At 64.3% G+C, this 13,568-nt stretch overlaps 4 protein-coding genes across 4 annotated transcripts in view; 2 read left to right on the top strand and 2 right to left on the bottom strand.

Moving 5' to 3' along the window:
- Positions 1-132, top strand: part of AMSG_09543 (uncharacterized protein) — a gene marked incomplete at both ends in the record, with an annotated part of 2,257 nt that extends 2,125 nt beyond the window's left edge. The window contains one exon of the mRNA XM_013898920.1: positions 67-132. Coding sequence (XP_013754374.1) covers positions 67-132 — 66 coding nt within the window. The remainder of the gene's footprint in view (positions 1-66) is intronic.
- Positions 133-1,702: 1,570 nt separating this feature from the next.
- AMSG_09542 (uncharacterized protein) lies at positions 1,703-2,815 on the top strand. The gene has a single exon (XM_013898919.1). It carries the CDS (start codon positions 1,753-1,755, stop codon positions 2,482-2,484), a length of 732 nt encoding a protein of 243 aa, XP_013754373.1. The 5' UTR covers positions 1,703-1,752; the 3' UTR covers positions 2,485-2,815.
- Positions 2,813-5,443, bottom strand: AMSG_12273 (uncharacterized protein; the record flags this gene model as incomplete). The annotated part of the gene is made up of 1 exon (XM_013898932.1): positions 2,813-5,443. The coding sequence occupies one exon, from the start codon at positions 5,441-5,443 to the stop codon at positions 2,813-2,815; it is 2,631 nt and encodes an 876-aa protein (XP_013754386.1).
- A 38-nt stretch (positions 5,444-5,481) lies between these two features.
- Positions 5,482-12,836, bottom strand: AMSG_12272 (uncharacterized protein; the record flags this gene model as incomplete). The annotated part of the gene is made up of 2 exons (XM_013898931.1): positions 9,496-12,836; positions 5,482-9,451 (listed from the first exon to the last, which is right to left on the bottom strand). The coding sequence occupies exons 1-2, from the start codon at positions 12,756-12,758 to the stop codon at positions 5,482-5,484; spliced, it is 7,233 nt and encodes a 2,410-aa protein (XP_013754385.1). The 5' UTR covers positions 12,759-12,836.
- Positions 12,837-13,568: the final 732 nt, after the last annotated feature.

Here is a 13,568-nt window from a genome sequence, read left to right as displayed (position 1 = left end):
CCTCCCCTTCACCACGTACCCGTCCAGCCGAGGCGCAAGCGGCGCCAACCCTTCCGGCCCAGCCAGCCGATCCCGACGATGCACGGACATCCCCATCTCCGCCCTGTTGGCTTACTCATGTGTGTGCTGTGAATGCCATGTATGACTTCTGGTTGTTGTTGTGTCTGTCATTGCCTCGTTTGATGCCCGTTCCTGCTTGTCTTAAATTAATTCAACGTTCAACTCAATCAATGTCCGCGGCTCTCCCCCTGCCGCCCAAGCCCTTCCACCCTCATCCCCCACACCCCACATATACCCATCAGCCGTATCATACCCACCTTTTATCAATGCTCAAGCCCAATCGCCATACCCATCATCCTTGCGCCCGTCCCGCCATCCATGTCACGACCCCCTCATCCCCCCTACCATACTCATTACGCCCCATCACCACCAACCCGTTCCTGCTTGTCTTCAATTAATTCAACGTTCAACTCAATTAACTTTCGCCGCCCTCCTCCTGCTGGCCAAGTACCCGGCTTCCTCATCACCTACACCCCACATACAGCCATCAGCCTCATCATAGCCACCCACATCAATCCTTCAGCCCAATCGCCATACCCACCACCCCTTCGCTCGTCCCGCCACCCACGTGACGACCCTCCTCATCCCCCCTACCATACTCATGACGCCCCACCACCACCAACCACCACTCTCACCCCCTACTCCACCACTATCACTATCATCGCAGCCACAACCACCACCCCCATGCCTTGGCTATGCCCAGCATCATCCCATCGCGCACTCGGCTTCCTCCTCTTCTTCCTCCTCCTCCTCGTCTCCCCGCTCCATCTCACCCCCATCCTCATCCCCGACCCCGACACTGCCATCCATCAACCATCACATGCCATGCTACCCACCAACCAACCAACAGCATTCTCAAGCCACCCAGCCTCGACCTCGCCTTCTCTGCTGCCCCGTCCTCGCCAACCACCAGCCGCCAGCCGCCGCCCGCTCGCCCGATCAGACCACCTTCATCACCACCCAGCTCCCACCCACCACCTTCTACACAACCCGCGACCACACCCAAGGTCATCACTTGCCGCCCACTAGGTAAGGCTCCCTGTGCGCCGTGCGCCAGAGCTTGTCCAGATCGCCGGCCGCCCACGGCGATCGGGCAGCGGCGAGCTCCCTCTTGCTCCCTTCTGTGCTGTATCACCGGTACGATGGGTCAGCTTGCGCTCGGCGTCGCTCGGCATGGCTTGCCTCGTCATGTGCCACCGCAAGGCGTCGAGCAGAACGACGCGGACGAGGAGCGCAGTCATGGGCGGGCCGACTGCCGTCGATGGGTACGCCACCTCTGCCGACATGTACAACCGCGCCAGCAGCGTTGGTGCCGGGCTGATGGCCAGTCGCCTCGGCCTGCTGCGCCCCAAGACCCGCAAGAACAGGCGCCAACAGCGAGTGCGGCGGCGGCCGGAGACCACCGCAGCCACAGCAGCCACCGCAGCCACTGCGCTCTCGCCCACGTCCATCAATGATTGATGATGACAACGATGATGATGGTCGCGGGGATGATGCCAGCGGGGGCACGATGGCGATGGGCGTGATAACTGCGGTGGCAGCGGCCGACAGCTGGCATCGGGTAGCACGCGTGATCGGCGTGGGGTTAGTAGGACATCGTTTTCGCTCGCTGGAGCAGTGGGCTCGTCGTCGACGTACCTCGGCCTCGCTGACCGACCGCGTTCGACCACTGCACTGCTCATAGCATAGATTATGGGGTGGGACTCTGCGACGACGTGGCAGTTTGTTGTCGCTGCACTTGCCACCGCAGCTACTATTGTCATTGCCCTTGTCACCGCCTGCTACTCGCGGCGGCAGAAGCGGGAGGCGAAGCGGGCGCAGTTGCGGGCAATGACCTCTGACTCGTCGGCTTTTGTCGAAGTGCTGACGTACTCGTTTGGGCGTTTTTGTTTGGACACGGAAGCGTACAGGGGAGAGGAGAAGAAGAACGTGCCGTCAGCTGCGGCGCTACGGGCTTGGGCGTGCAACTGGGCGATGAACAGGTATGCCGACGGCGAAGACCGGGCGACGTTTCTCGAGATCGAGAGTGCGCGAAGCAAGATGAAGCAGCTCTATCTGGACATGGCCGACTCGCTCTTTCGCAACAGGAACCCCTTCCCGGGGGACTTTCGCGTCGCCAAGTTTCTACTTTTCATCATGCCGCTTGAGCGTGCAAACGCCGAGCTCGTGCTGTGCAAGCCTTGGGGGCCGTGGATGATTCAATCGACTCTGAAGCGCATGCTCAACAAGGACGACAAAGCATCGCTCTTTGCAGCAGCTAAGCGACAGGAGGAGGAGCAGTCGCACAAGTTTCTCATGGCATGTTGGGATGCTGTTCGCGACATCGTCGACGAGAAGAAGGCTTGGGCCGACGCCACTTTGACGACGTCATCGTCTCAGTCACGATCATCGTCCCTGTCTTCTTCATCGGAGTCGTCATCGTAACTGCGCGATGTGCGCAGGTGAAGGTTTGTGCGTGGCCAAGATGGGAGACAGCAGTGATCGCGACCGTACCTTAGCATGCCGCGTGGAACGTAAGGACAAACGGCTCGTAGAAGGAGACGATGCCCGCGCATTGCCCGGGTAGGACCGTCAATCCTCGTCAGCTGCATGCTGGTCTTGCTTTGCTCTTTATGTCGCAGATGCCACCGAGATGGGGAACACACGAGCGATGCACAGCACAGCATCGGCAGGCGACGTCTCCAGACAGACGTCCGGCCTTCGCTTTGTTGCAGCCACGGACAGGCTGCGTGGTATGTAAAGATAACCAAGTCTAGTACTCCTGCGCCTCGGCACAGAGGCCACAACCGAGGCAGAGCTCCTCGCCCACCGGCGGACACTCCTTGAGCCCAAGCGGACACGGGCCCGGCGGCAGCTGCTTGCATCCCGGGCCGACCGGGCAGACTGGCCGGTCCTCCGACGCCGCCGCCGCCTGCACGCCGCCGACGTTCGAGTGGCAGGTATCGCAAAAGTGCGTCGTTCCAAAGCAGAACCAGACCGCCACCGAGCAGCAGTACCGACACGCAAACACCATGTTGTCGCCCATTCCGTGCTTGGAGCACGCCGTCGCCCCGATCCGCCGCCCGACGCATCCTCCGCACACGAGCTCGGTCTCGTCAAAGTCGCCGCCGCGCCCGGCCGCCTCGCACGCCACCGCGCCGCCGTAGTACGGCTCCTTGCACTCGTAGCACTGGTAGTAAGCAAACCGCGCCATCGCAGCCGCCACCACGTCATCGCCGTACTCGGCCATCACAGCGGCGTCCTCGGCAAGGCCAGATGCGCGCGCCCGGAGCTTGGCCTTGCTCTTGACCTTCTCCTCGAGCTCGCGAAGCGGCGCAATCGCCTCCTCTAGCGCCGGATGCTCGAACCGCGCATCCTTGCACAGCGGGCAAGCCCAAAACCCAAAGTTGATCCTAGGGCCCGACCACTTGGCCTTGAGCAAGCGATCCACGCACATGGCGTGGAACACGTGCCCGCACCCGAGCTTCACCGCCGGCGCCGCCTCGAGCGGCTCCGTCCAGCAGATCATGCACATATCGTCCTTCGCCACCGTCATCGCCTCGTCGCACCCAGCCACGAGGCATGGCAGATGCTCTTTCTCGCCGCGCACCCCGCCGCATGGGTGGCCACACTCGAGCACATCCACACACACCTGCTCACTCCGCTCCATGCACTCGGCGTCGTTGCACACGTCACGGACCTTGGCCACAAGCACCTCGTTCTCCACGCTCAGCTCGCTGCCGCAGAACCGGCACGCGCGCCCGGAGCTGCTGCGCGCCTCAACACGGAGAAGGACCTTGCCCTTCTCCACGTCAAAGACCACCACAAACTGCGACATCTTGACCCGTGCGCATCCCTCGCGCATCTCCACCACAAACGCCTCGTGATCGATGATCGCCTCACGCGTGTGCTCGCGCTTGTTGCGCGGTAGGTGCAGGAATCGGTCGCAGTCGGCGCAGAGTGCAGTGGCACAGCTCTCGCACCGCATCGCGGCCTTGGTCACCCCGTCGTCGTGGTTCTCGCACAGCACAACCTCAGCAGCGCCGTCGTTGCCGTCGTCGCTCTCGCGTGCGAGCGCTGCGCTTGCGGCCTCGTTGACAGCCGCCACGGCAGTCTCGTCCTCGCACAACACCCCCAGCGCCGCCACAGAGAGCCATAGCGCTTCAGACGTAAACATCTCGCTCGCATCCAGCTCCTGCATCTGCACCAGGTTAGAGACCTGCGCCACGAGCCGGCTTCGCACGACAGTCGCGCCTTCGTGCTCGCCCTCGTTCTCGCCGCCGGCAATCGCCATTCGCGCCAGCTCAACCACCCCGGCGCGCAGCTCGTCCGGCACTTGCCCGCGGTAGGCTGGCAGCTCGCCAAAGACCTCGTCAAACTCACGCTCCGCCGCGCCCTTCTCCTCGCTCTTGGCCTTCTTGCCGGCAACCCGCAGCGTGGCCCGCAGTGTCTTGGCCACCACAGCTGCAAAGTACTCGGCGAGCGTTGTGCCGCCCACAAGAACGCCGAGCGCGCGGCCCATTGTGCCAAAGTCAACGTCGCTCGAAAACACCCGCTTGAGCACTCCCAGCGCGCCGCGCTGCACACGCGTCGTTCCTGTCAGCAGCAGCGCGCCCGCCGCCCACACCACAGGCATGCCCTCGCCGGACAACACCCAAGCCAGCCCGGCCTTGCTCGCAGACAGCGCGTGGACCATCGAGATGAGCTCGAACGGGAACGTGTCGTCCGCCACCGCAAGCTCGAATGCCACCCGGCTCGCCGCCGTCTTTCGCTGCGACGGCTGCCACGCGAGCCCAAGCCGCGCCTCGGTCACACGCACCAGCTCCGCCCGAAGCACGTCGAGCACTGTGGCCTTGAGCGGCGACGCATCCTCGAGCATCGACACAAGCTGCTCGCGGAGGTCCGCCGACGCTCCATCGCCGCCAGCCTGTAGCGTGCCAAACACCTGTGCCGCGAGGCGGTTAAACACCCCGAGCGCCGCGTGCGCAAAGCTCGGTCCCGCCTTGCCGGGCACTCGCGCCTTGACCGCCCGCGCGAGCACCCGCAGCTGCCGCACCCGTGGTGTCTGACCGCTCACGCGCAGCACAAAGGTCCGACTCGCCACGCCCACCGGGTATGTGAACCACCCGATGTTGCCGTCCTCGGTGTACAGTGACTTCCTGTCCACAGAAACCGACGCTACCTCGCCATCGAGGTAGTCCGGGTGCACGCCGTACGCCAACGACATGCCACTGGGGATAGCGGCTTTGTCGCCTGCCGCAACAGCCACCGTCATCGCCTCTACGTACACCTCGTCCGGGAACTCAAACGTTACCGTCCCACCGTTTCCGTCGCCCTCCCAGAATGTGTCGGTATCGCCGTCAGTCATCGACTCACGCATGCCGTTGTTCGGCTTGGCCGTCATCGCTCCGACCGTGGAAACGTCCTCAAGCTCCGTCGTCGTCACCTGCGCCCCTTCCCGCTCTCGGTGCTCTTGCTCTGCATCACAGACCGGAGCAGGCCAAACACGCCGCTGGCCTGCAGATGCGGATGGTCTGCTGCCTCAAACTCCAGGTCAAAGCACGCCACCGCAAGTTGCTGCACCGCCTCGGACGCGCCATCCGTGATGAGGAGCGCGATCCGGCGGTAGAGGGCGTGGAACGCCTCGCGCAGAGATTGAACGAGCCCCAGTCCGGCGCCCTCGATCCCGGCCGAGTAGTGCCGTTTGCTGCGACTGCGCAGCTGCGAGCACACGCTCCACAGCACAATTGCCTGCGCCTCGGCGTCGCGGGAGCTGGCCAGCAGCTCGTTCAGCGTCCGCATTGTCCGCTCCCGCGCCTCTGCAATACTCTTGGTTCGCTCCACCCGCGACCGCATCGCCACCACGTCAAAGCTTTCCTCAAACATGAGTCGCATGATCGTCTGGTACGTTGCAGAGCTCACAAGCTTGACCACCTCGCCGCGGCCGGCACTGCTCCCGCGCGCGTCGCGCCCGCCACGCTCATTGGCCCGTCGGCTCGACTGCACATCCAGCAGCGACCCGAGGTCTGCCACTGTTGCCATCCGCTGCGTTGTCCGCTGCACATGCGGTGCGATCCCCCGTGCCGCACTTGCGTTAAAGTCCGAGTGCGCACGCGAGAGCATCGGCGGCGGGCCGTCGTCAGAGTCTGACTCGGACTCGGAGCCGCCACGCCCGTCGCCGTCGCACTCCCCTTCGCCCTCGGTCCCGACCACGTCCTCAAACAGCGCCCGCGCCTGGAGATCCAGCAGCAGCTGCGCCTTGGCCTGGACCTCGTCGATCGTCATCTCCGCGCACACCCTGCTGACCACAACCTCGCCAGCCTTGCGCGGCTCCGAGAACAGAATGTCCAGCGCAAGCGCAAAGTCGTCGTCGTCGTCGTCATCGTCATCGCCAGCCGCAGCATATGCTGCCGCTGCCACAGCGATGCCAGACACCGCCTTGTCGTTGGGCGTCTCAATGGCATCGCTGCCGTCGCCCGATATCGCGTCATCGTTCAGCATGCCGAGCTTGGTGCCCCACGGCTGGAGTGCCTTGCATACCTTCAGCCACAGCGTCTTCAGCGCCGAGAGCATCTGGCTCTGCTCCGCTCCGGCAAACTTGAGCTCAACGCATGCCGCCATCGCATACTCGACAAGGTTCTGGTGATGGAGGTGCGCCGCAAAGAGAGTCCGCGCACTCCGCTTCAACTTGCTCATTGCTTCGGCTTCCTCGTCCGCGTCCGTGTCCGCATCCGCGTCCGCCTTGGCCGACTCGCTCGCCTTGGGCTCATCATCACCAAACACAAGTCCGCACAGCCAGAGCCCCAGCTGCCCGCCAGAGCTATCCTCCTTCTCTTCCACAAAGTCCGAGAGGAACTTACGGATCCGACGCGTTGCGCTGCTCACCTCGCTCGGCTCGATGCCGTTGCCAAGCAGCGGCACCTCCTTGAGCATCCGCTCCACCTTTGCCTTGGCTGCCTCGGCCTTGGCCGCCGCAGCCTCGGCCGCCGCAGCCACATCGTTGGCGGATGCATCTTCCGGCAGCGCCTTGCTCACAGGCGTCGTCTCGTACTCGACGCTCGCCAGCGCCTCTTCCGCCATAGCCAGCGCCCGGCATGCCAGGTACACCCCCTCTGATGCTGTCGACAGCTCGCTGTCAGCCCGCGGCACGCTGTACACGAGTGCACCGTATCCGCGCCGCGCTGCTTCAACATCCAGCCCGTGCGGGAGCATTTGTGGAAGCTTGGCTGACTGGATCGCAATCCAGAACTTGGACGTCGGCACAAGAACCGGCGCCTTGGGCCAGTTGGTCTCGCCATACATCTTGGGCGTGATCGCCGTCGTTAGGCTCGAGTCCAAGAACACCTGCACTGTGTCGTCCGGCCCCAGCGTCCGCGACTCGGCGTCAAAGACCACAACTGCCGCTTCGCCCGGCACTACAACCTCCTGCACCGTCGTCACGCCGTCAGGGTACGGGTGCGCCGACTCGATGAACGTAGCGCGCTGTGGCTCCTCCTCGCTTCCCGGCGGGCACATCTTGGTCGCCGACGCCCGCTGCGCCAGCGCTGCAGCCGCATCGGCAAGAATCCCGTTCTCCTCGCCAATCAGCACGCCGGCCGGCAGCTGGAGTACGTCCGCCACCACGCCCGCCACGGCGCTGGAAAGCTCCTCAGTCTTCAGAACCTCGGCAGCCATGGTCACATACATCGCCACAACACTGCGCCACTCGCTGACGGCATTCTCGTACGACTCGTCGTCGACAACCGCGGGAGTCACAACCGCGACCGCTGTCGCCCGCCGATAGTAAAGCACCGGCAGCTGTCCGTACTCGACCGACGTGCCGTTGTGCGAGTGCCGCGAGCCAGTAAATGTAAATGCGACTCCGTCGTCGCCATCAGCTGAGGCCACACCGTTGAGTCCGCGGTTGCCCGACGAGCCATGAAAGGTGCATGCAAGCGTGTAGTTGACCCCGGCGTCCATAACCAGCGGTTCGTCGAGCGCAACCATCTCGCACGGCTCGTCCGGCGAGACACACTCGAGGTTGATGTCATCCTGCTTGTAGAGCACGTCGCCGCTGGCTTCGTCCATGATCTCGATGTTGCCATTGTAGTCCCCGCTGCCGTGAATCGGCGAGAACCCGATGAGCACAACGTCCTCGGCCGCCGACACCTGCAGCGCATCGCGCGAGCCGTAGCCCCACGATGGACCGCGGTTCTCAAACCGCGTCACACTCGCAATCGGCGCCTCCACCACCTTTCCGCCGCTGTGCTGCGGCTTGTTGTGCAGAACACAGGTGTGCAGGCCCGACACAAACGCCTTCAGCAACGGCATCACCGCAGGCTCCAGACGCGCTGCTTCCAGCAGCAGCAGCCCCAGGCCTGATCCAGAACTAGAGCCGGAGCCGGAGCCTACGCCGCCGTCCACCGCATCAGTCTCCTCCTTGCCCTTGCCACTGCCACTGCCGCTGCTGCCAACCATGGCTTCGGCCGGCGACGCATGGAGCAAGTGCGCCGCAAAACCGGGCAGCTCTGCAAGGGCGTGCGCGTGGACACGGAGCAGGTCGCTGCCGTACCCAGTCTGTACCACTTCGCGGAGCAGCGCAACCAGCGCCTCAGCACGAGCCTCCCATGTGCGGAACACAAACGAATACGCAGAGACAAAGGCCGGACGTGCGGTCTCGGCACCCTGGGCAACCACAAACGCATGCACCACCTCGCCGAGCCGCTCCACAAGCTGCGCGTCCGTGCCGAACCGTGGCACCTCCCCCATCGAGTTGGTCACGTAGCGAACCGCATCGCGGACCGTGCTCACAGCCTCGGTGTTGCTCACCATCGCCTCGGCCGCCTGCAGTGCCGCCATCATGCTGCTCCGCGTCTTGTCAGCATTTGCAGATGCTAGCGAGTACGACGCTGTCGGTCCCGCCGACTTCTTCACACACACATCCGAGAGCTCCAGCGTGGGAATAAGGCCCGACGAAACGTTGGTCCCGCCGTTGTTATCGATCGTCGACCACAGGATATTGATGGCGCCACTCGGGAGGAAAACCTGGAACGGGCTCTGTGTTCCCGATCCGTAGTACTGCATGCCGCCGCCGCCACTCTTGAGCTTCTGCTGCACCACAACGGCGTAGCGCACGTTCGGGATGAGCACGCCAGGCTTGGTGCACTTGAGCGGCACAACCGATGCAGTGGAAGACTTGAACGACGACGCCCCACGCGCCACCACGCGCCCGGTCCCGGACTCGATCACCTCAAACGACACCGTGTACTCGCCGTCGCCACCGTACGTTCCGATGCCATGCAGCGCCACGGCCTTCGCTCCTCTGACTGTCATGCCAATCTTCTCCACAGCACGCAGCTGCCAGCCGGTGTACGCGTTACTGAACCGCGACGGCGATGTAACAATCTGCCCGTACTCGAGTTGAGCCCACGCTCTGTCAGCTCGCCGAACGCTCCGTCGGCAGCGCCCTTGATCAACGAGAGCAAGTCACTTCCGCCACTGCTGTCCTTGCTCAGCTGTGCCAGCATCTGTGCTACAACTCCTGGCACGCCGCCGAGCTCCAGCTGAGTCACCTCGGCGTCCAGAGCCTCGCCCTCGGCCTCATCACTCTCGGACCTCGCCGCCGCCGGTCCATTGGCCGAGCTCGCCGCCACGCTCACTGCACGCAGCACGTCGCCGTTGCGAGCAACCACGAGCGCACCGTCCGAGCCTGTCACACTAGTCACCGCTGCAGCTCGCCGCACCACTGTCGCCGTGCCGCCGACTGACGTCTCACGCGAGAGCGGTGTCCGGAGCACAATCTTGCCTGCGCTCGCAAACACACTCCCGCCATCGGTCTGAGCGCTTCTGGAGAGAAGCGGCGCAATGGCGGCCTCGAGCCGCCCATCACTTCCGACGCCAAACGCGACCACGCCCGACTCGGGCAACGCAAGCCGAGCGGCGCCCGCGCCATCGCCATCGCCGCGGTGCTCCACCAACTTCCCGTGCGCATCGAGTGTCCACAGCGCATCACCGCATGCCAGCGCCTGCACAACATTGGGCACAATGTCAAACGTGGATGCGCTCCCGTCATCGCCTTCACCATTATCGTCAGCCTTGGCCTTGGCCTCCGCCTTGGCCTCCGCCTTGGCCTCCGCTTTGGCCTTGGCTGCGCTTGCTGCCACCGTGGCGAACCGCGCAACCTTGCCATCAAGCGTCCGGACAGCAGTCCATCCGTCGCCGGCAACAACGTCGCACGGGGATCCGAGATTGCCGCCGAGCGCGAGTTTGGCAAACCGCGAGTTGGCGCCCTTCTCGCACACCCACACCTGGCCCTTGTTGTCAAGCACAGCAACGTGCAGCTCGCTGGCAGACACCCGCACTGCCGTCATCGACGAGAGCTTGGGAACAGCCTTGAGCCTGGGCTCGACGTTGGCCTCGGACGCGGCCTTGAAGCCGAGTGGCGACTTGCCGCACGCAGAGACTCGCCCGTTATCGTCGATGAGATACAGTGTCGTCCCATTCGACGCCACGTCGATGGCCTGGACCTCGATGGCGATCTGCGCCTCCGCCACCACTGACGGTGTGCCGTCGGTCTCGTCCGCAGGCCGGACGAGTCGGACAGGCGAGAACGAGCCCGCAACCGCGCCGCCGCCGGCAAGCGCCAGCTCCACTCCGCTGGCGCTGGCGTCGGTCGGATGCGACGTGTCGCCCAGCACATACAGCCCGCCGTCGCGAGTCAGAACATGCACGTACTTGGCTGCGGCCACGCCCTCGCCCCGCGGTGGCGGAACGACAATGCGCGCCACAGAGAGCTCCCGCAGCGGCTCGTACTCGGCCACCTGTCGGCTCACCTCGGCGCCGCCGAGCCCGGCATCGGTGCCACGGAAGAGCACATGGCCGGCGCTGGTGACAAACAGTGTGAGCTCGTCGATGACGGCCACATCCGCGAGCGTTGCCCCGGCGAGCGCCTCGCTCGGCGCCTTGTCGGCAAGGACCCGGAAGCCCGCGCCGCCGGCCGGATCCCACGATCGCACGCCACTCAGCCCAAAGACACACATGTCGCCGGTGGTCGCCTCGGCCGCTACAGCATCGAGCGAGCTCACGTTCAGCAGCGGCATGTCGGCCTCCAGCGCATACGTCTTGACCACGCACTGTCTGCGGATAGCCGTGCCATACATGGCCGCCAGCCCGGCGTCGCAAAACGAGACCGAGAGCAGCGGCAGGTCCTGGAAGCTCTCCGAGACACCAATGTCGCAGACAAGAAGCGAGGCGTCGGCCAGGCTGCCGCTGCTCAGCACCGCCACCACCCCGAGCGACATCTCCGAGCACGTGCAGTAGAGCTGCTCGCCCCTGACTGCGAGCGCCGACGTCGTCGCTTCGGGATAAAAGCCGTCCCGCGATGCCCGCACGGTGCCATTCTCGCGCTCAAACGACACGAGCCGACCGCCGGCAAAGTGGACGTACAGCGCGTCGCCGTCGGCCGCTGCTGCCAAGACCGCGCCGTTGCACGCGTCGCCGTCGAGGGCCACGCCGTCTCCGGCGTCGGCCGTCATCACAGCCGCTGCGCCACTGCCGTTGCCGTCACCAGTTGCGCCGTCATTGGCCCCGCGACCGCTGCTGACCTCGTACATGTACTTGAGCACCATACGGGCGGTCTTGGAGAGACCAACAGGAGCAGTGATCGTCTGCGGTTCGGCCTTGGCCGCGAGATCCACCAGCCGCGTAGCAAGCGTGGCGAGCGATGCCCGCGACATGCGCGCCAGCGCCAGCGAGAGCAGCGCCGAGACCGTCGCCGCCGCTGCCTCACTCGAGCTTCCGTCGAGCATCGAGAGGAGCAGCTCCTCGAGCTCGTCGAGGTAGAACCCATCCTCGGCCCGCGCAAGCTCGCCCGGGAGGAACTCGGCGAGCAGGTCGGTAACCACCGTGAGCGCCGTCGTCGTCAGCTGCGGATCCGTCGCGTGCGCCTGCGACAGGAGCGCAAAAACCGCGCCGAGGCCGAGTGCCACACCGCGTGAGACGCCGGCGCCGCCAGACTCACTCGACTGCTCGCTCTCGTTGCCACTCTCGCCGGCCCTGGGCTGCGCCTTGCTGCCGCTCTCCAGGACCGCCGCGTCGGGCCGGAACGGCGCAGTGTACTTGGACGCTGCAATGAGCTTGTTGGCGACCTCGCTGCCGAGTGCCTCGTGGAGCTTGGCGTTGAGCACGCGGAGCATGCCGCGCGACATGAGCGTCGACCGCGAGCTGAGCACCATCTGACGCGCGTGTGCGTACGCCACAAACGACGGGACCAGCGGCGCGTTGCCCGGAATCAGCATCCCGTCTTCGCTCTGCAGGCCAGCCAGCTCCTTCAGCTCAGCCATGACCACTTTCGGGTGTATCGTCTTGGACGGATCCACCGCCAACACCGCGTTCTCCTCCTCGATCTCAGCCACGGTCGAGGTGAGACTCTCGCGCTCCCTGTCCTTCATCCGCTGGATCTCGCCCACCACTTCATCGACCGGCTTGCTCGGGTACAGCAGACTCGCATCGACTCCGTCAGAAAAGTCAGCACCAGACCCTGCACCAGCCGAGCCGCTGTCACCATCGCCATTGCCGGCCCCACTCGAACCCCCAGTCTGCGCCTTGAGCGCCTTGGCCTCTGCTGCCGAAAGAATGGTCACTTTTTTGACCTCCTTCCGTCCACCACCTTGGTCCTTCTTCCTCGCCTTGCCCCGTCCAAGCTTACGCCTGGGCATACGTCCACCACGAGCCCTAGCCATGTTGATAGAGAGTCAGAAAGAGAGATAGAGAGAGGCTTGAAACTAGCTCGGTCACAACTACAAGGTCGTGTTTTTGAGACGTGTGTCTGTGTCTTTGCCAGCCGTGCCCGTACCTCCCCCTCCCTCCACCCGCCGCCGCTGTACAGCCATTCACACCTGAACCAAATGGAAAGTTTTGAAGTCGCATTATTTGGGGTTGGGGAGAGGGCGACCTGGATGTGGGAGGGAGGGAGGCTTTGAGCAAGCACCTGGCCGACAGCTTGTGCTGCTTGCGCTGACACTCGTGTCGCTGCTCGGCTGCGTCGACGCGTGACTGTGTTGCTGGCACGTGCGTGGTTTCGGCTTTGTCAGGATCCCACGAGAACCGCCAGAACTTCAGAAAAGAAAACGGATGGGCTAGGCCTCGGACTAGGCCTTGGGCACGACCGAGCACGATGAGATGGGAGGAAGGCCAAGGTCGGTCGGGGTATGTGCCAATGCCTCTCCTTCTCCCTCTCCCCCTCTATTCCTCCCTCCCTACCTCTTCCCCCAAAGCAAACCGCGCCGCCGCCGTGACACCGTCTGGCCAAACCTCACATCGCTCCCTGCCACCAACACGCTGCTCCATATCGACTGCTCCACATTTGGTTGGTTCCTTCATTTGCTGCCCGAGCTGTGCTACGTGGTGTGTTCTGAAAAGAACACAGGTTGTTGTTGTTGTTGTTGTTGCTGTTGCTGTTGCTGTGAGCTTGCGCCCGCCAGCGACACCATGCTTAGCCACCGAAGCCGTAGAGGGTGCGGCCCTGGCGCTTGAGCGCGTAGACGACATCC

Source organism: Thecamonas trahens, assembly GCF_000142905.1.
Source record: "Thecamonas trahens ATCC 50062 unplaced genomic scaffold supercont1.50, whole genome shotgun sequence".
Taxonomy (NCBI): Eukaryota; order Apusomonadida; family Apusomonadidae; genus Thecamonas; species Thecamonas trahens.
The sequence above is the reverse complement of the archived record's forward strand: the minus strand, read 5'-3'. Positions and strand labels throughout refer to the sequence as shown.

Excerpts from the sequence above, each read along its gene's own strand:
- AMSG_09542 (XM_013898919.1), top strand. The coding sequence starts at position 1,753 with ATGGGGTGGGACTCTGCGACGACGTGGCAGTTTGTTGTCGCTGCACTT.